Source organism: Moschus berezovskii, chromosome 19 (genome assembly GCF_049115385.1).
Source record: "Moschus berezovskii isolate FMDL1 chromosome 19, NW_MosBer_1.0, whole genome shotgun sequence".
Lineage (NCBI taxonomy): Eukaryota > Metazoa > Chordata > Mammalia > Artiodactyla > Moschidae > Moschus > Moschus berezovskii.
Genome location: NC_142478.1, coordinates 56,837,008 through 56,858,382, shown reverse-complemented (window position 1 = coordinate 56,858,382; position 21,375 = coordinate 56,837,008). Strand labels below are relative to the sequence as shown.

At 48.5% G+C, this 21,375-nt stretch overlaps 1 protein-coding gene across 4 annotated transcripts in view; it reads right to left on the bottom strand.

Moving 5' to 3' along the window:
- Nucleotides 1-20,834, bottom strand: part of KDM2B (lysine demethylase 2B) — a 120,033-nt gene extending 99,199 nt beyond the window's left edge. For 3 of the 4 annotated variants that reach the window (XM_088828160.1, XM_055405377.2, XM_055405378.2), the window contains exons 1-4: nt 20,567-20,780; nt 19,352-19,496; nt 16,289-16,367; nt 14,868-14,914 (exon numbers count right to left, since the gene is read on the bottom strand). In XM_088828160.1, the coding sequence (XP_088684286.1) occupies nt 14,868-14,914; nt 16,289-16,367; nt 19,352-19,496; nt 20,567-20,599 (304 nt within the window). In that variant the 5' untranslated portion in view covers nt 20,600-20,780. Of the gene's footprint in view, nt 1-14,867; nt 14,915-16,288; nt 16,368-19,351; nt 19,497-20,566 lie in introns of all 4 variants that reach the window. The other variant, XM_055405380.2, reaches the window with a different exon arrangement.
- Nucleotides 20,835-21,375: the final 541 nt, after the last annotated feature.

Sequence of the window (21,375 nt, the reverse complement as noted above, 5' to 3'; positions counted from 1 at the left end):
GACAGGGAAGCCTGGAGTGCTGCAGTCAGACACTGTGGGATTGCAAAGAGTCAGACACTACTGAGTGGCTGAACAACAATAAACCAGGCTTCCGGAACCCCCTCTCCTCAACACAATCCCCAGGGCTTCCTGTGCATCCTCACTCCACTCTGATCCTGCCCAGGTGCAAGTACCCTGTTGACCCACCTGGATCTGCCCTACCCTCAGCGGAAAAGGTAAGTCCGGACTCTGGAGTGGTTAGAACGGTGAGGGGCAGCTGGGGCGGAGGGGCGCCGGAGGGAAGAGGCCGTAGGGTGGGAGGCAAACGGGACTGTATCTGGAGCCTGGAGCGGTTCTAAGAATAGCGTCCTCAATGTTCAGGGAACGCCGTCCCGCTCCCCCAGGTGTCCTGAAAGCCGCAGCGGGTGGGTGGGAGAAGACGAAGCAGGAATACAGGGAGGAGCAAAGAAAGTCAGTTCTTTTGGATGCCCGGGCTCTATAAACCCGCAGGGAAACATGCATGTACCAGTAACCGGATTCAATCCCGCTGCGTTCCAGCCCGCAGGCGGGGATGAGGGATGCAGAAACCTCAGAACACGTCCTGGGGAGGCGAAAGGATACTGAGTGAAGTGACTATAGGCTTAGGAGTCTGACACAGCTGAGATAAGGGCCAGCTCGAAGCAAGCTGCAGAGGAGGGTACGTTTTTCTCCATAGATGTATTCCAGACAATAAAGGGCAAAGGAGGACTACTGTTGGTCCAATGCAGGGGCGCCAGGGTTCCACTGCACGGGTGAGGAGTGATCCCTGGTTGGGGAACTAAGGTCACGCAAGCCCTACAGCACCGCTAAAATAAAATAATGTAACAGAGACAGAGGTCAACAGCTGCTAACATCAGGAAGAGAGAGGGAGAAGCGAGAAGGTAACACGCCCCTCCTGACAGATCTATGAAGCTGTCAGAAAAAAAAAAATGAATGAACTAATTATGAATGAGCCAGATAGGCTCTGAGTCTGATCAAGCATCTATTAATACGGCCAACTACCAATTTACAGAAATTCCTCTGTCCATGGGGATTCTCCAGGCAAGAATACTGGAGTGGGTTGTCATGCCCTCCTCCAGGAGATCTTCCCAATCCAGGGATCGAACCCAGGTCTCCCGAATTATGGGCAGATTCTGTATCATATGAGACACCAGGGAAGCCCAAGAACACTGGAGTGGGTAGCTTATCCCTTCTCCAGGGGATCTTCCTGACCAGGAATCGAAACAGGGTCTCCTGCATTGCAGGTGGATTCTTTACCAGCTGAGTTACCAGGGATGCCCACAGAGAAGCTAGTCCAAGGCAGAGTCCAAGTAATGAAAAATTCTATAGCTCAAACAATCCAACTTCTTCAGATTGGAAAAAGATCGAGGAAAAGCCCAGAGATTATAGAAGAGTTAAAAGATACCTCAAGCAATCACAATGCAAAACCCTTATTTACATTCTGACTCATACAACTGTTTAAAAAAAGAAAGTAACATTTGTACCATATAGAAAACTGGAAATTTGAACAAATGATATGGATATTTACTCATTTTAAGGAATTTAAAAAACTTTTAGCTTTTAAAAAACAAACAAAAAAATTCCTTAGTTTTTAAAAGACTAGATGTGAGAGAGCACTCCGTGGCCATGCAGACCTGTCTTTCGCTTCAATAGTGTTGGGATGAAAAAGACCCAGGAACACCCCTTCCTCCAGCCTCCGACCACCCTCCAACCTTTTTTCCAGTTACACCGTAGGAACCAGCCACTCAGCTACACCTGATCTCCAGGACCAGCCAACATTTTTAAAAAATGGATTGTTGAGTATTTTTAATTGGGGGGAGGGGGGACTGCATTAGGTGACATGCGGAATCTTAGTTCCCTGACCAGGGATTAAACATGCACCCCCTGTCATGGAAGCAGAGTCTTAACCACTGGACCACCAGGGAAGTCCCAGCCAACAGCATTTTTTTTAATCTTAGCTCTTTATACCCATCAATCATGAGCTCTCAGATTCGTCAGAATTATTCCACCACAGCGGAGGGTGCCGTCCACCACCTGGTGAACATGCATCTGCCTGTACCTGCCTCTCTCTGGGATTCTATTTCGACCACAATGATGTGCCAGGGCATGGCTCTGGAGGGTATGGGCCACTTTTCCCAGAATTGGCAGAGAAGCTCAAGGGCACCAAACATTACTTGAAAATGCAAAACCAGTGCGGTGTCCACAACCTCTTACAGAATGTGCAGAAGCCATCCTAAGATGGATGGGGTAAAAGCCAGGACGCTGTGGAAGCTGCCATTCTCATGGAGAAGAAACAGAGCCATGCCCTTTGGATCTGCATGCCCTGGGTTCTGGCTTCACAGACACCACCTCTGTGACTACCTGCAGAGCCAAATGCCCTCCTTTAGGCCTCAGTTGCCTCATATGTAAAGACAGGAAGAAGTTGATCTTTATATTTTTTTCATTGCCACAGAATTCTTCCTTCAAACAGATGCTTTGATGAGAGCCAACTACATAAATAAAAACAAGCAGCTCAGGCTGAAGTGGGTAGGGAGAAGGCACTCAGAATTCAGAACTGGATTCTGGGGATTTTCCTTTGAAAAGCACTGGGTTAGGTCATTTTTAGGTCCTCTTCCAGGGCTGACACACTGATTTTTAGCCTAGTTTTTTTGTTGGTGGTGCTGATTTTAAATTTTTCTCTTTTATTTTTAACGTTTATTTTTTGGCTATACCGCATAGCATGTGGGATCTTAATTCCCTGACGAGGGATCAAACCCGTGACCCCTCCAGTGAAAGGGCAGAATCTTAACCCCTGGACCTCCAGGGAATTCTCAAGCTTTTTTTTTTTCTTAATTAAGTTTATTTATTCTTAATTGATGGATAATTGCTTTACAATATTGCATTGGTTTCTGCCATACATCAACATGAATCAGCCATAGGTAAACGTATATCCTCTCCCTCTTGAACCTCCCTCCCCATCCTAGCCTAGTTCTTACTTAGATCATATCCCTTAAATGTGAACTGAGGGACCTCCCTGGTGGCCCAGTAGTTAGAGGCCACCTTTCTATGCAAGGATACAGGTTAGATCCCTGGTCAGGGAACTAAGTTCCCATATGTCCTGGGGCAGCTAAGCCCTTAAACCACAACCAGAAAGAACCCCAAGCACTGCAATGGGTGATACGTGCACCACAGCTAAGACCTGACACAGCCAAAAATAAATTAAAAAAAATTTTTTTTAAATGTGAACTGAGGGGAGTAGGAGAAGAGGGAAGAGATGGAGAGGCTTGCCCGAGGGGTCACTGGGGACACTTTGAGGCCTGCCAGTCCCTTTCAGTCTGAGCTGGGAGATTAAGCACCAGGACTCCGTCTTCTCAGGTTCCCAGGCTGGTCTGCCACTGGTGGCAAAGGGGAGCTGGAAGCTGAGCCCTGGGGAGGAGGCGAGTGGCACAGCTCAGTGCTGAGAAGGGAATGTGGCAGTCCAAGCTCTGGGGAGCACCCCGCAGGAGCAGGTGACAGGGACAAGGTACCTTTTGGAGCCTGCAAGGGATCCACAGCGCTAGAACCCAGGCCCCTGAGGCCAAGGGGTTACAGAAGAAATTTTCCATGTCGGCGTGGTGCTGGAGTTCCTAAGTAGGACAACAGCTCAGCAACCCCTCTGCCTCTCTTTCTCCTTGCTCCCTCCTCCCTCCTCCTCCTCCCTGCCAGTCTCACTGGTTCTCTGTGCTCACAGGTTTCACCCACATCCAACAAATTCCAGCTGCAGAAATTAATCCGTGGCCCTATGGCCCTTCCTTTGAAGGCTCCATCAGTCAGTTCCAAGAGCCATGGGCTCGGAGCTGGGAGTAGGCGTGGAAAGTCACCTTGAAGGCTAATATAAAGCAGGCATGGGCACTGACCTCAACTCCCCCTGAGCCCACTCTTCAGAGAGTACATGCAAGTGTCTTGCATCATAGTTCTGGAACCTTCTCTATCATCCTCAAGTTTCAGGTTTGTTATTCTGCTCCTTGGGAGTATTTCCTCATCCATCTCATAAAGGCAGTGTTTATTAACAAGAGCACCAGTCATGGTTCAAATCCTGCTCCTCTGTTTCCTAGCAGTGAGGCCTTAAGTAAATCCCTGACCCTCTCTGGCTTCAGTTGCCTCACCTGCAAAGTGGAGATAATAGGACCCGCCTAGTGGCCCAACAAAATTATTGGAAGCACTTTTTAAACCTAAAAGCAGGGGTTCTAGTAAGGATGCTGTCCCAAATTGAAGATGCAAGGGTACAGGAAAGAGAAAGCCCAGGGCTGAGTCATTGCACAACTTGGGAAACCGGATCAGTTTTCCTCTTTGTGAAATAAGAGGGCGCTCTCAAAGGTCCACATGCTTTCCCTAAGCACCAATATCTTCTGACTTCCTCACCTTTGCACCTTTTAAGGTGATTCCCAAGACAGATCCGGTGCCAGGTTGTCCTCTGTGCCTTGGGCTCAGGACTCTGAGCCTTGGGACTTCGCTGGTGGTCCAGTGGCTAAGACTCCACTTCCAGCACAGGGGGTCCAGTTTCCATCCTTGGTCAGGGAACTAGATCCTACATGCCACAACTAAGAGTTCACATGCCACAGCTAAGACTCGGTGCAGCCAAGTAAATAAATAAAAATAAATATTTTTGAAAAACACTCTGACCCTCAGAGAGAGGGGCATACGAAGATACCAGACAGACTAACAAACCAGAGTTGAAACCAATCAGGCAAGAAAATCCAAAGGACACCCAGCCAACAACAACAAAGAATTCAGGATGAGGAGACACCGAGTACCATGCAGAAATTAACAGGACAGCTCTGTGGTCAGACAAATACTGGCACAAAGCTCAGCTCTTCCACACACTAGCTAGTTGACTGTGGACAAGTCGCTCTGAGCCTCGGTTTTGACATCTATAAAATGGGGGTAGTAATAAATAGGATTTTGTGTGATCAGACAAAAAGCTATAGTGAAAATCCTTGGCTTATAACAAGGTCTCAGTGAACAGTAGTTAATGCAAACAGTGGGCAGAAGCAAAAACAGTTTCCCTAGGCCCCTAGCAGCATCAAGAGTTTGATTTTTGGGACATCCCCTGGCTATCCAGTGATTGGGACTCTGTGCTTCCACTGCAGGGGGCCTGGGTTTGATCCCTGGTTGGGGAACTAAGACCCCACATGCCATGCAGTGGAGCAAAAAAAACAAAAAAGATTTTGATTTTAGGGAAAATGGAAAAAGAACAAATCAACGAGGTGGGTGTTTCTCTTGGAAAGAAAACATACCTGAGAACATAACTGAACCCCTCTGAACCCCTCCTCACTTGGGATCCTCAGCACTCCTGGCCTCATGCACCCTCCCTGCTCCTAGCACTTCTATCTGCCCTGCCACCCCTACCTATCTGCCCAGCCTTAATGTCACTCCTGAGCTCAAATTCAATGTGGCCAGAACTGAACTCATCCACCCCCCAACCCGAATCGCTGTTTCCTCTTGGGTTCTGTTACAAAAATCATTTCCCAATTGCAGACATTCAAAGCTACGTGTGAATCTGATGTGCCATCTGCTGGGCGACTCACAAGTAACTTCTTCCAGGTTTCAGTTTTTCCCTCCTGTGAGATGGAAAAGCAAACTACAAGAATTCTAAAAAGTTGTCCAGGATTTAAAATATTTTCAATTTTTATTTTACTGCTATTCCTTTCTTTTTTTTTTTTTGACCACACCATACAGCTTGTAGGATCTCAGTTCCCTGAAAGGAATTGAACACGGGTCCCAGGCAGTGGAAGCAAGGAGTCCTAACCACTGGACCACCAGGGAAGTCCCTAAAGTCTGTGCTTTTAAACTAACTTTAAAAAGGTCTACACGTACCCTAGATCCTGTGCTTTGCAATAAGAGAAGCCACCAAATGAAAATCTCAAGAACTGAAACTAGAGAACAGTCCCTGCTCACAAGTAGAGAAAGTCTGTGCACAGCAATGAAGACCCAGCACAGCGAAAAATAAATTAATTAAATAAATAATAAACTAAAAAAAATTTTAAGTTCTAGGAAAGGTAGAGGGATAAATTAGAAGTATTCGATTAATAAACTACTATGGTCGCTACTAGTCAGACAAGACTGAGCGACTTCACTTTCACTTTTCACTTTCACACATTGGAGAAGGAAATGGCAACCCATTCCAGTGTTCTTGCCTGGAGAATCCCAGGGATGGCGGAGTCTGGTGGGCTGCCATCTATGGGGTCGCACAGAGTCGGACATGACTGAAGCGACTTAGCAGCAGCAGCAGCATACATAAAATAGTAAGCAAAAAGGATTTATTGCATAACAGAGAAAACTATCCAATATCTTGTAATAACTTATAAATGGAAAATAATGTGAAAAGATATGTATATGAAACACTTTGCTATATACATGAAACTAACACACTATTTTAAGTTAACTCTATTTCAAGTTAAAAAATTAATGATTAGTTGGGAATTTCCTGGCAGTCCAGCAGTTAGGACTTGGTGCTTCCACTACAAGGGCACAGGGTCGATCCCAGATAGGGGAAGTGAGATCCAGCATGCTGCACACACACACACACACGATAAAAATAAGGTCTGAGGACAAATCAGCCACCTTTGATTGCTGGAGTGAAAATGCAGTCTCCCTAAACACAGCCAGTCAAGGGTAGAACTAGGGCCAGACACAACAAAGACATCCAGTAAATTTGTGAGTGAAGAAGGAATGGAGGAGGGTTAGGGTAGAGTAGGAAGTCATACCCACTCCAGTGTTCTTGCCTGGAGAATCCCAGGGACGGCGGAGCCTGGCCGGCTGCCGTTTATGGGGTCGCACAGAGTCGGACACAACTGAAGCGACTTAGCAGCAGCAGCAGGAAGTCATAGAGCAAAAGCATGAGCTGGGGTACCTCCCTGGAGGTCTCCCCACTCCCAATGCAGGGGGCCCAGCCGAGTTCCATTCCTGGTCAAGGAACTAGATCCCACCTACCGCAACTAAGACCTGGTGCAACCAGATGAATAAATATTTTTTAAAAAGTATGAGTTTGAGAAATACCCTGGACTGGGTCAGTTCTTCGCATCAGGTGGCCAAAGTATTGGAGTTTCAGCTTCAACACATAGGGGGAAAAAAAAAGATCTTGACCCCATCTCATACCAAACATAAAAATGAACTCCAGATGGACTACATGTAGGAGCTGAAACAATAAAACCTTTGGAGAAAAACATATGAATATCTTCGTGACCTCGCACTATGCAAAATTTTCTTAATTTGAAAAGACACAATGTGAACTAATGGACTGATGCTGCTGCTAAGTCGCTTCAGTCGTGTCCGACTCTGTGCGACCCTATAGATGGCAGCCCACCAACTAGGAAGCACTAAATGGTCTATGTTAAAATTAAAACTGCCTGTTCATTCAAAGACATCTCTTTTTTAAATTTATTCTTAATTGAAGGATAACTGCTTTACAACATTATGTTGGTTTCTGCCATACATCAGCATGAATCAGCCATAGGTACACATATGTCCCCTCCCTCTAAGACATCTTTAAGAGGATAACAAGGCAACCCACAAAGTAGGAGACTAACATCCAGAATACAGAAAGAACCTTTATATTATCAGCTGAATTGTGTCCCCTAAAATTTATATGTTGAAGTTCTAACCCCCAGTAACTCAATATGTAACCATATTTGGAGATAAAGTCTTTAAAGAGGATATTAAGTTTAAAATGAGATCTTTGGTGGTGGTTTAATAACTCAGTCACATCCAACTCTTTGCAACACCATGGACTGTAGCCTGCCATGCTCCTGTTTCCATGGGATTTCCCAGGCAAGAATACTGAAGTGGGTTGCTATTTCCTTCTCTGGGGGATCTTCCCGACCCAGGGATCGAACCCAGGTCTCCTACAAGCAGGTGGATTTTTTAACCAACTGAGAAGGTGGCCCCTACTCCAGTAACACTGGTGTTCTCATAAGAGCAGGAGATTAGAACACAGATACATACAGAGGGAAGACCATGTGAAGACAAAGGGAGAAGATGGCCATCTAAAAGCCAAGGAGGGAGACCTTCAAAGAAACTAACCCTGCTGACACCTTGATCTTGGACTTCCAACTCCAGAATTACGAGAAAATTAATTTCTGTTGTTTAAGTCACACATTCTGTGGTACTTTGCTATGTTTGGCCATAGCAAACTGATACACCTCACAATCAACAAGATACAATCTTTATCACAAATAAAATGAAGAGACAACTTACAGACTGGGAGAAAATATTCATAAATGATGCAACCAGCAAGGGCTTAATTTCCAAAATACACAGTTCATACAACTCAGTATCAGAAAAACAAACAACCCAATCTAAAAATGAGCAAAGACCTAAATAGACCTTTCTTCAATGAAGACATACAGGAGGCAACAGGTACATGAAAAAATGCTCAATATTGCTAATTATGAGAGAAATTCAAATCAAAACTACAATGAGGTATCACCCCACACCAGTCAGAATGGCCAACACCAAAAAGTCTACAAGTAACAAATGCTAGAGAGGATGTGGAGAAAAGAGAACCCTCCTACACTGTTGGTGGGAATGTAAATTGGTGCAACCATTGTGGAGAATGGTATCAGTTCAGTTCAGTTCAGTTCAGTTCTGATAGAGTTCCTTAAAAAACAAAAAATAGAGTTACCATATGATCCAGCAATCCCACTCCTGGGCATATATCCAGAAAAAAAATTATATTTAGAAAATATACATGCACCCCAATGTTCAGAGCAGCACTATTTACAAAAGCTAAGACACAAAAGCAATAGATGAATGGATAAAGGTATGGTGTGTGTATATATATGCAACAGAATATTACTCAATCAAAAAAAGAATGAGATACTGCCATTTGCAGCAACATGAATGGACCTATTATTATGCTAAATGAAGGAAGTCAGACAAATATTATATGATATCACTTACATGTGGAATCTAAAATAATGATACAAATGAACTTATTTATAAAACAGAAACAGACTCACAGACATAGGAAACAATCTTATGCTTACCAAAGGGTAAGGTGAGGGGAGGGATAAATGAGGAATTTGGGATTAATAGATACACACTGCTACTGCTGCTGCTAAGTCACTTCAGTCGTGTCCGACTCTGTGCGACCCCATAGACAGCAGCCCACCAGGCTCCCCCATCCCTGGAATTCTCCAGGCAAGAACACTGGAATGGGTGGCCATTTCCTTCTCCAATGCATGAAAGTGAAAAGTGAAAGTGAAGTCACTCAGTCATGTCCAACTCTTAGTGACCCCATGGACCGCAGCCTACCAGGCTCCTCCGTCCATGGGATTTTCCAGGCAAGAGTACTGGAGTGGGGTGCCATTGCCTTCTCCGAGATACACACTACTATATATAAAATAGATAAACAAGCACCCCTATTGTCCAGCACAGGGAACTATATTCAGTAACAGAATCACTTTGCTGCACACATGACAAACACGACATTGTAAGTCAACTACACTTGAATAAAAAAAATGTTTTTAATTAAGAGATAGTCTTTACAATAATGGAAAAAAGACTCGATCAATCAGTTCACAAAAGAAGATCTCCGAATAGCCAATACATGTAATGAAATGGAGCTCAGCTTCATGAGTCATTAGAAAAACGCCAACTGAAACAGTGAAATAGAACGATACTCCCATCAGCATGGAGGCGTGACTACAGTGAAAACAATGAACACACCAACTCTTGGTGAGGTTGTGGAGCCAGCAGAACCAGAACAATCCCTCTAGATAATTATTGGACAGTGTTTACTAAAACTGAACATACATGCTAACTCTCTGACCCAAGCAATTCTGCTCTTAAGTATATGCCCAATGGAAATGTACCCATTTGTTCACCAATCACGCCTAGAATGTTCATGGCAGCGCCATGCACACAGCCTTAAACTGGCAATCACCCAAGTGCCCACTAACAGAATGAATAAATCAACTGGGAAATAATCACATAAATGGAAAAGCATGCAGCAATGAAAATAAGCCATCTACAACTGCACACAACAAATTGGGTGAATCCTGTAAACACAAAGTTGAATGAAGGAAACCAAAATCAAGAGGACAGACACCCTGTATGACTTCACTAACATAAAGGATGAAAACAGGCAAAATTCATCTACACTATTAGAAGTCAGGCAAACAGTGGAGGGAAAGCCTGGACGGGAATTCAAGAGGGGTTGATCCTGGGGTTCCATGGCACTAGCGGTAAAGAACCCACCTGCCAATGCAGGAGACATAAGAGATGCAAGTTTGATCCCTGGGTCAGGAAGATCACCTGGAGGAGGGCATAGCAACCCACTCTAGTATTCTTGCCTGGAGAATCCCATGGACAGAGGAACCCGGTGGGCTACAGTCCATAGGGTCACACAGAGTCTGACACGACTGAAACGACTTCGCAGGCGGGCAGGTTCAATTGTTAAAGTCACACAAATTTAAACTACTGTGGACTTCTCTGTATGTATATTAGACCTCAATAAAAAGTTTCTATTTTAAGCATACAGTGCCAAAGAAATGAAACGTGCCACTTTTTATTTCTGTTCTTTAGAGGTGAGAAACTGTAAACAGAGGCTAGGTGCCTGTCTTCCCAGTGGGCAGAGAAACAGGCCTGAGCGGAAAAAAAGCCCAATCTCAGGAGATTAGAGAAGAGTCTGGAGCCCTAAGTTGTGACCTGAGAGCTGGTCATGCACCAACCCGCTTCTCCCAAGAGACAGGGTCTGGAGAGGGGGCAAGTGGCTGGAAGATAGGCTAAGATGGCCCACTAACTCAAAAGGGATGGTCCAGCCACCCCTATACTCTGCCCTCCATAGCAGAACTCCCAGTTGTGGGAATTCCCTGGCAGTCTAGTGGTTAGGACTCCACGCTCTCACTGCAGAGGACCAGGGTTCAATCTCTGGTTGGGCAAGTAATATCCCACAAGCAGCACAACCAAAAACAAACAAACAAAAACCTTCCATTTGTGTTAGGGGCCTGGTCATGTCACCAGCAACCCTGGGAAGTCACTCCTTCTCTCTCAGTTCACATGGTTCTGCTTGGGCGGACCCCACTAGCAGCTCTGGGCGTGGGGTTGTGCTCCCCATTTTTCTTGCCGCATGGGGAGAAACTTGTCAGAGAATGAAGCAGAAAGAGGAAACAAAAAAAAAGGGAAGCAGAAATGAAAAAATAAGAACCAAGTTCTTAAGATCTTCTCGGAGCATCTAGATCTAGCTATGCCTAAGGTCACATCCTGAACTTATTACGTAAACCACTGAACTCTGTTTTGCTTGGGGCAGATTGAATTACATTTGTCACTTATGTCACTGTGACAAATGTTCCCCATCGCCACTCTCCAGAAGCCTGCGTGCAGTCCCAGAGACTGAAATACCCCCTGCCAACTGCCATCGCAGGCATCCCTCACAGTGTCAGAGCTTCTGGACTTCTACAAAGCACCTTCACATTCTCCAATCCATTCAGTCATCAGCAGAGACATGGGCTGCAGGTATTACTCTTCCCCGCTTCCCCACCCCACTTTTTTTGGCTACATCGTGTAGCATGCAGGATCTCAGTTCCCTAATCAGGGATCAAACCCATGCCTCCAGCATCAGGACTGTGGAATCGTACCACTGGACGACCAGGGAGGTCCCACTATTCCCACTTTTTTTGCCATCCTAAGCTTTTTGAGAGCTGGGGAGGAGATTGAATCCTGCTCTCACGATGAGAAGAATGAGGCTCAAACAAAGAAGAGGCGGCCTACATACAACCAGAACTAATAACAAAACTACGGAGGACTTCCCACATAGCTCAGTTGGTAAAGAATCCATCTGCAATGCAGGAGACCCCAGTTCAATTTCTAAATGGTGGGGAAGATTCCCCTGGAAAAGGGATGGGCTACCCACTCCAGTATTCTTGGGCTTCCCTGGTGGCTCAGACAATGAAGAATCTGACTGCAATGTGGGAAACCTGGGTTCGATCCCTGGGTTGGGAAGATCCCCTGGAGAAGGGAAAGGCTACCCACTCCAGTATTCTAGCCTGGAGAATTCCATGGACTGTATAGTCCATGGGGTTGCAAAGAGTCGGACACAACTGAGCGACTTTCACTTTCATGGAGGGCTTGGAAATTTTTCAAAAGGGCAAAGAGCAACATTACTTAGACTGTAATGTTGATGACTGAACCCCAGATTTGAGAATCTGGTTTTAATCTTTGTCCATAAAGATAATCTCATCAGATCCACATCCTTCCATTAGAATAATAGGGACCATTTATTGAGATCCCCCCACCCTCACCCCAGTCAATCATCTAAGCATTCATTCATTTTCTTATAGGATCCTTATTTGAGGCAGATTCTGCTATTAGGTCCATTTCACAGCTGAGGAAAGTGAGGCTCAAGCAGGTGAAGTCACTTGCCCCAAATGACTCAGTCAAAAAGCAGAGCTGAGCCCCAACAACAAAGGTTGGGGCTGGGCAGAGGCATCAGCGAGAGTGACCTATGCCAAGACTCGATTTATGGGGTCCATCATCCCATCTTCTACTCACTGCTGGAAGGTTGCCTCCTTCCGCTTTGACATCCACTTCCTTCAATGATTCTAGAATCCAGCTTAAAAAAAATCTCTCCTGAGCAAACCCTCATCAATTAACTGAGATCCTTCTGTCAACAGCACTATCTCCTTATAGCCAACTGGTTCTCTCTTCTTTTTTTTTTTTTTGGCTGCAGGCATGTTCCCTGATCAGGGATTGAGCCTGTGCCTTCTTCAGTGGAAGGCAGAAGGCAGATTCTTAGCCAATGGACCACCAGAGAAGTCCTCATCTTCTTTCCTGCATTAACACACCTCTGGGTCAGTAACTTAAGCTGGATCATCTGCACACCCCCTAGTCAGCTGCCTGCATCCTCCACAGGCCACCAAAGTCAGCTTTAACAGAACTTAGATCACATCACTTCACACTCACCAGGATGGCTAGCATCAAAAAGACAGACAATAACAAGTGTGGGCAAGGAAGGCAAAGAAATTAGAATCCTTGTATGTTGCTAATAGGAATTTTAAATGGCACAGCTGGAAAAAAAAAAAAGGGCGCAGCTACTTTAGAAAACAGTCTGGCAGTTCCTCCGGAGATTAAATGTAGTTACCTCATGACCCAACAATTCCCCTCCTATGGATCTACCCCAAAGAAGTGAAAATATCTGTTCACACTAACAGTTGTACATGAATAATCATAGTATCATTATTCACAAAAGCCAAGAAGCAGAAACCACCAAAACATCTATCAACTGACTTATGGGTAAACAAAATGTGGTCTATTCATATAATGGGATGTTATTCATCCATAAAAAGAAGCAAAGTACTGAGACATGTTACTACACGGATGAACCTCAAAAACATGAGGCCAAATGAAAGAAGCCACATACAAAGGACCACATATTATGATTCCACTTATATGAAATGTCCAGAATAGACAAACCCACAGAGGCAAAAAAGTGGATTAGTGGTTGTCAGGGGATGGAGGGTAAGGGGAATTGGGAGGTACAGAGTTTACTTTGGGGGTGATGAAAATGTTCTGGAATTAGTGGTTAACAATTGCATAACACTGTAAACATACGAAAAACCACTATGGAAATCCCTGGCTGTCCAGCAGTTAGGACTTGGCGCTTTCATTGCTGCAGCTAGGGTTCAATCCCTGGTCAGGGAACTAAGATCCCACAAGCCCTGGGATGCAGCAAAAAAAAAAAAACAAAAAGAGTGAGAACCACTGAATCGCATGCTTTAAAATGGTTAAATGGTGAATTTTACGGTATATGAAATCTCTCGATTTTTAAAAATGTTTTTAATTCCCCCTCCCAAGAAAATAATCAGATCACAAAGGTACTCCCTCACCAACTTTAAAATTCCTCAAGGGCCTCCCCATTATACCAGGAGACAAACCCAGACTCCTCACCAGGGCCTAAAGGGCCCGCTGTGGGCCTGGCCCTGAGAACTCTCCCACCTCTCCTCACTCCTCCCATTCTTTCCCCACCCTCTGCCCTTGTTTATCCCTCCATCTAGAATGTTCTTTCCCACAGTAAGTTTCTCATCAGTCAGGTGTCTGTCCAAATGTCCTGATCGCCTCCACCCAGAGGCCCTCCCTGACTACCTCCATCTAAAATAAACATAGCTCCAACAACCTCCATCCCATTAACGCTGCTTTATTTCTTCATAGCCCCATCACCTTCTGAAAAGATATAAATTTTTAAAAACGGTTTACTTCTTCTTTGCCTGTCACTCCAACCAAGAGAGCAGGGCTCTTATCTGTCCTATTCACAGCTCTGAATTCGCCTGCCATGTACGAGTTACTTGAGAAACACTTCTGGAAAGAATGGATGTATCGAACAACTTCCTGTAAAATGTGAAAGGCCGCCTGCTACCTGGTCAAGAATCCGGGACACTCAGTGATCAGCCGAGCTCTGCAGGTGCCCAGGGCCAAGCCCCACCCTAGACCTGTCTGGAACCCAAGGTAAGTAGGGAACAGTAATCCCTCCCCCTTGGAAGTTCTCAAAGTCTTTCAGGGGTCACACAGCACCCAATGTTTACCCAGCAACCCACAAACAAACACCAGGAGAGATCTAAGATTGCCTTGCTGACACTCAAGCTGGAGGCTGGGGTCCAAATCGGCCTCATAAAACTGCACTGGCAAACACCCTCTAATATAGCTTCTTACGGCTCTGCAATCCAACCTGTTCTCCAGAGTGAGACGGTTGCAGCTCACACCTGCTCCTGCCTCCTCCCATGAGGACTTTCTCATATTTAGAGGCAGCTAAATATCCAAATGGGCAGGTGGTACTGGCCTTGCTCCTCGAGCCCCCCATCCCCAACTGCAGCATCTCCGCCACGCACGCAACTTACCCACTAGGAGTTTGACGTCTCGGACTGTGAAATCAGGGTCAGGCATCCTGGAAAGAGAGGAATGCAGACATTTGGTGGGAAGCCAGAAACAATAGGGTTAGATCTCACAATGGGGGCAGGGGGAGGCCATTTTTCTAAGAAAGTTCCCTGGTTCTCAGGCTGAAAACCCACAATGAAATAACTCAGCAAAAGGGTAGTGACGAGTTGGTGCCTAGAAGGAGGTTCACGCCAGAGCCAGTGAGCAGTTTTCTCAACTCAACAGGCAAATCAAACCCCACTCTCCCCAACACCCAAACTCAACACTGCTACAGAGAAGAGGATGGAACTCACTGTCCCCCTACACACTTTTCCCAGGAAGACTGAAGTGTGCTGTCAAGGTAAGCACCAGAGTTGGGCATTCAAAACTCTGCTTTCTTTGAGTGGCTAGCTGTCTGTGTGGCTCCACTTTTAGAAAATACTTTCCATAAGGTGTTGTATGGAGGGTGGGAGGAACCTCTTGAAGTTTAGAGGGGAAAAAAACCACATGACACCAACTGCAAGGATTTGGTGACCCTGGCTACTGTGGCGGTGATGACGTTCACTATTAATTGACAGTGATGCCAAAGGTTTCATTTCTATTCATAGGAATGAGACTCTTGAGCAAATCTGGCAGTAGATGCTTGTAGAAGGAGGCAGGCTATGACGAGGACACCCTCGACCTCCTCCTACCCCTGCCCCAGGGGCAGAAACCTGTTCTTCCAGGCTTCCTCCAGGATCTCTCCCCCACCTGGAGCTCTGACAGATCTCCAAAGAGAATGTAAACAAGTCACTGTGGGAAGGCAGGTGCTGAGGCACCAGCAAAGAGGGGACAGAACCTAGTGTCCTGATATCCCCTCCAAGGACTTCCCCAGCAGTCCAGTGGCTAAGATACCACACCTCCACTGCAGGGGGCACAGGTTTGATCCCTGGTCGGGGAACTAAGAACCTGCATGCCACGAGGCAGGGCCAAAAAAAAAAAAAAGGAACATGCCCTCCAAAGAAAAAGACCAGTTTCCCATACAGTGGTAGTCTGAGTAGAAATAGGCATGTAGGCATTCTGCCTCTCTGCCCAAAGGCTGGCTAATTCCTTCGCAGCTTAGGCACTGCCTCAGTTACCCTTTAGGAAGTCACTGCGTGTAAGGGGGATGGATCAGAAGGGGAAGTCCACACGGTTGAAGTACCCTGTGACCTCTCCTTCCCAATTCTCTGAAAATCCAGACCCATCGTTGGAGATTTTTCCCCCTCTTTCAGGCCTTGAACAAGGAGGTGCAATCCCCAAATAACAAAGAAAAATCCTACTCAGTGATGAAAGGTAGGGGAAAGAGTGGAAGAAATCCATCCCAACCTATAAACTGTGTGAGGGAGGGAGACAGGGGAAGAAGCAATTCATTTCAGCAACTTACTTAATTCCCAGGCCATCCTTTTCTCGAAATACCAGGGGAACTCTGAGAGCTTCTCTCTGCACATACTCATAGTTGAAATCTGTTTGGAGATGGGAATTAAATCAGGTTGGTTAAGTCACGAAAGAGGAAATGAACCATGATCCATCGGTTAGGGGAAGAACATTGATGAAGGAAGGGGCAGGGGTTATATGAGAGGCAGGCACCAGCTCAAAGTGCAAGAGATCCCTAGAAAATGACAAGGAAATGGATGAGGCAAAGCCCAAGAGAAGCTATGCCAACTCTTGGCTCCTCTGCCTACTCAGTCATTCCCTGCATGCCCCACGGGTCAGAACTTGTCAATGAACAGCCCAAGGGCGGCAAGGGTTGGGGAAGGAAACTCAGGAAAGAGCCCCACACAGAAAGAGCCCCAGATCTCACTGTGAAAGAAGGACGGATGGAGAAAACGCATCCCAGGCTGAGCTCAGAAGGTAAAGGAACTGCAGAACTGAAGAAGGCCACCTGGGAGGATCTGAAGCCCCATAGAGGAGGCTGGGAGGAGAGTTCTCATTGTAGCTGAGCATCAGGGAAGATCTTATTGTAATATCCTGCGTAGTGAAGGGGAGGGGGGGGAAAGCCGGTTTCCCTGGAAACTGTGTATTTGGTGCCAAAATAACTAGGGAACTGGGCACAGCTTTGTTGTCTTAATAGTGAATTTCTGTTGCAGCCATCACAACACTTGCTTCAGCTGGATAACCCAGAAGGATGCTGCCCAGGTGAAGGCTGTATGAAGGGGACATAGTGAGGCCCAAAGAAAATTCACCACTTAGTTTTCTGTCTGATGGATGCTTGTCTAGTGGAGACCCCAACATCCTTACAGAATGCCCCGGAGAAAGAAGGAAGCCTTAGTTTCCATCCTCCTGAGTTCCAAAAGTAGGGGAGCTCACTCAACCTTATTCCTAAATATGGAGATGAGGGAGGCAGAGACAAATACTCACACTGCCCCCCCGCCCCCAAGCCCTCAGGTAACTAAAGCAATTCACAAAGACACAAGCCTGCCCTGGCTGGTAAGAAGGGAGACAGATGAGATCTCAGAGCACTGAAACCCCTGCCCCAGAGAAACAGTTTACTAGGGCAGCTTGGGGGGTTGCGGGGACGGGGAGGCCAAGGCAACCCTGCTCAGAGGAGAGAGAACAAAACCAGAGCTGGGGAAAGCCCTGACCTTAGCAGCTCAGATCCCCAGGGGCTCCTAGTGAATGGGGATTCCTAAGGATTTAAAGACAGAGAAGTTTAAGAAGCTTCTATTTTGAATCCAGGCTAAGGGCTCCTTCTGTTTCTCAGCTCCTCCCTCGAGTTTTGGGGCAAGATCTGAATTAACAACCAACAACCCTAGAGTACTCTTCGTTGAAAGGAGTCTGGACAGTAGATTTAAGGAATCTCCCTTACTAGAAACCTCCCCTGACTACCACCTTCCTCCCCAATACACACACACCCAAAGTCCAGCCCCAGGGTCAGCTTCAACTTCCTCAAATGAATCTGAGAAAACATGAGATCCTGGGCAGAGAATTCCTCACCAATGACCAGGAAGAGCTGCTTACTGTTTTCTCCTACAATGTGCCAAACGACTCAAGAAAAATGGGGAAGGAGAGGAATTAAAATCCCATTTGTGCTAAGGAAATTTAAATGTAGTTGGGACTAGATCCCTGAACTATCCAGCCTTCGCGTGCAATGCTCTTTAAGACGTGGCAGGCTGGAAGAAATTTCTTCCTTCTTTCCCCTACGACTACCCCCTACCACAGAACCCCAGCACTCCAGGAAGCAATGGACACAAAAGAGAAACTTCAAAAATGCAAAGCCAGGCCCTGTCTCTCCTAGGGGCTAACCCCACAGCCCCAGCCACTCAACCAGAACCAGGAGGTGGGGGAGGCTCTTCCCCTGTATCAGCTCACTGAGGGATTGGAAGGTTTTCCAAGGGGGATGGATAATCTACAAAATAGAAAGTAATATAAAGGGAAACCCAAATAACTGAGAGGCAAAAATGAACTTAAATCCCAGAAGGGCACAGAGAGACAAGTAAGTAGGCAGAAACAAATCCAAAACCCCAATCCCACGGGCCCAACCAAGGGCCTTGCAGGCCTTAGACCCAAGTCAGAGCATCACTTAAAGGTCTGGAAGACACCCCCCAGACACCTTGCGAGTATCAGGGTCAGGCTGAAAGTCAGGTCCCGAAGGTCTCAGGTTGGGGTGACATCGCCAACCACCCCCCAGGCTTCCCCAACTTCTCTAAACTGGCAGGGCTCACAAGAGGGACAGAGCTCTCAAGCCCTCAGACTTGGCAAGAGACCCTGTTTCCCAGGAGGGTGCCCCAAGTCTTCACCTCCAACTGCCAGGAAGAAGCCTGTAGACGAGCGGGGATAACCCCTTTACCCGCAGTCCCCACTTCAAAGCATCAGGGCTGCAGGACTAGCGGTCTCGGGCTTCACTGGGGGTCAGCCAACAACTAGGGGCTCACCCACACTGCTCCAGTCTGGCAAAGCCCACGAGGTGATGGGGTTCAGTAGACCCCAGGTCTGAGGAGGTGTCACTAAGTGACCCGGGGCGTCCTCAGCTCCAGATACCAACTGGCAGGGTCCGAAATGGCACGGGGTTAGAGAGGCTTCAGGCCTGGGGGGCCCTCACCCCAATGCCCCTGGGGTGACCCTGGCCCGCTGCGGCCGTCAGCCGCTCTTCGTGCAGCGCAAGGAGCTGGGCTGGCTCCGGGAGGGGTAGAACGCGGCGCACCCGCCCTCCCTCGGTCCACCCGTCGGTCCCCAGGTCCCTCTGTCCGCCGGGCCCCTGGCTCTGCCCACCCTGGGGTTGGTGGTGGGCGCGGGCCGGGCCTAGGCCCACGGCCGGCCCCGGCTCCCGCCTGCCCTCCTCCCTCGCCACCCCACCCCACCCCACCCCCAGTGCTCGGCCTCGTTTCGTCACCGGATCCCCTGGAATGGGGGACGCGGGCGCGAAATACGAACCCAGCCACCGGCAGCTCCCTCCCCACGTGCGCTCGGGCCTCGCCGCGGAGGACGGCCCGAGGAGGGGGCGCCTCACCTTTGCCCTCCATGGCGTGCACGAAATCCCCCTGGTACAGCTGGCTGCGCAGCTTTTCCTCCAGGCTGAAGCCGCGGGCGCTGACGATCTCCTCCACGTCCGACAAGTCCTCGTTCTCGTCGTATCTTTGGCGGTCAATCGGGCGCTGCGGGGACCCAAACCGGAGAGCCCGGGACATTACTGGGGGAACTGGGGGTCGCCTCACCCTGGGCCCAGTTCGAACAGGTGCAGGAGCCGCGCGCCCCCCTGCACCCCACCTTTGGGACCGGAGCAACTTTGCGCAGAAGCCAAAGATGCTGAAAATCGGGATAAGGAAAGGGACCCGCACCCCCCAGGGTCAGGCGGCGCCCTATACAGGGCACACCCCTCCTGCATCTTTGGAGGCCGTGGAAGGGATTTCTGGAGGACTCTCCCTTGCTTCCAGCCCCCCACCCCCGAGAGGTGTTGAGTTTTGCCCACTCGACCAGGAGCCTGGTTATGTAACCCGCGAGGGGGGCTCCGCGCCCGGGCTGGCGGGGCATTTGTAGGCCCCGGGAGGAGCCGCCGCAGCGCCCGGCTCGGCGGTAACAGCAGCCCTGGCGGCCGCGGCGGCAGAGCCGGGAAGCCGGAACCGGGGGCCGGCGGCATTTCTAAGCCTGGAGCCGCCCCCGTGCTACCGGGTAAGCTGGAAAGCTGAAATGGAAGGGCTGAGACCCCAGCCGCCCCCGCCGACCGACCGCTAGTGCGAGAAGAGGAGGTGGGGGGGGGGGTTCGCGGCTTGGGAAGGGGAGAGGCAGACGGCCCGCCACAAAGCTCCCATCGGAGACCCCAAAACGCACCAGCAGCTGCCTCATCTCCCCACAAGCGCGCGCGCACACTCACTTCTTTAGGAGAATCCCCCACCACTCCCCGCATCCCCTGCCTCCTCCCTCCACCGCCGAGCGCCCGGCCCCGCAGCCCCCCAGATTCCGGGCGAACCCCGAGCCCGCTGAGCACCCCCCCCACGCCTTTCCCCGCTACCACCTCCCCACATAAGTGTCTGAGACTCAGTCTCACAAGGGACTGGAGGAGTAAGCTGCTTGCTTCCTTTTGCATGCAATTTATTATATTTTTTTCCGGTCCTCTTGCAAAATACAGAAAAGGAAAGAAAAGGCAGCAAGAAACAACGACCAAAAAAAAATAGATCTATCATAAACCAGATACAGATTTGGAAAAAAAAAAAAAAAAGCTACACACCAATCTTCTTCCAGAGTCTTTCTCTGCCTCCATTTTTTTAGGAGAGTTCACCAATTAATTGTCAACACTCCTGCCCCCTGCATTTTGGCGGAGGGGGGAAGGAGGGAAGACCAAAGAAAACAAACCAGAAAATAAATAAATAAAGCAAGCCAGAGCCGAGATCTACAAAGTTTTGCACCAACACTTAAGCAGATCCGTTTGCAAAGTCCTAGGAAACCATTTTCAGCAGTTGTGGGGGGGGAGGCGTCGACGTCATAATCCCCGGAACGTAAACATTGTTGCCGATCGCGCTCGGAGCCCGCGGCCGGGCTAGTAGCGGGAGGGGGCACTCGGCCCGGGATGGGGGCGGGAGGGGGCGGCGGCCCGAGGAGGTGTGGGGCGGGGAGGGCGCCCGGGAGGCACCGGGCGCCGTTAGCGCCCTGGCATCGCTGTTTTGTTGTTGGGTCACGAGTGCGCCTCTGCACGCAGGCGCCGCCGCCGCCCGGGAGTTGTGTGCAGAGCTGACTTTTGGAAGGGCTGAGTTGCAGGCGGCGGGCGCATCCCGGAGATGGCGGGGCAGGGAGGAAGGGAAGGAGGGAGGGGGTGGGGAGGGAGGTGCAGATTTGCACGGCTGGCCTCAGCGGGAGGCGCGGAAATGCAAGCCGAGCCTGCTGGAGTGAAAGCCCCCGGGGCCTGGCACCCCCGAAAACGACCTCCCACCTTAATCCCTGCCCCCATCGCCCACGGCCCCCACGGGCGAGTCCTCTTCCTCTCCCTTCATTTACCCCACCTCGTTACCTACGTGGCTGATCCAAATTCAAAGCATTGTG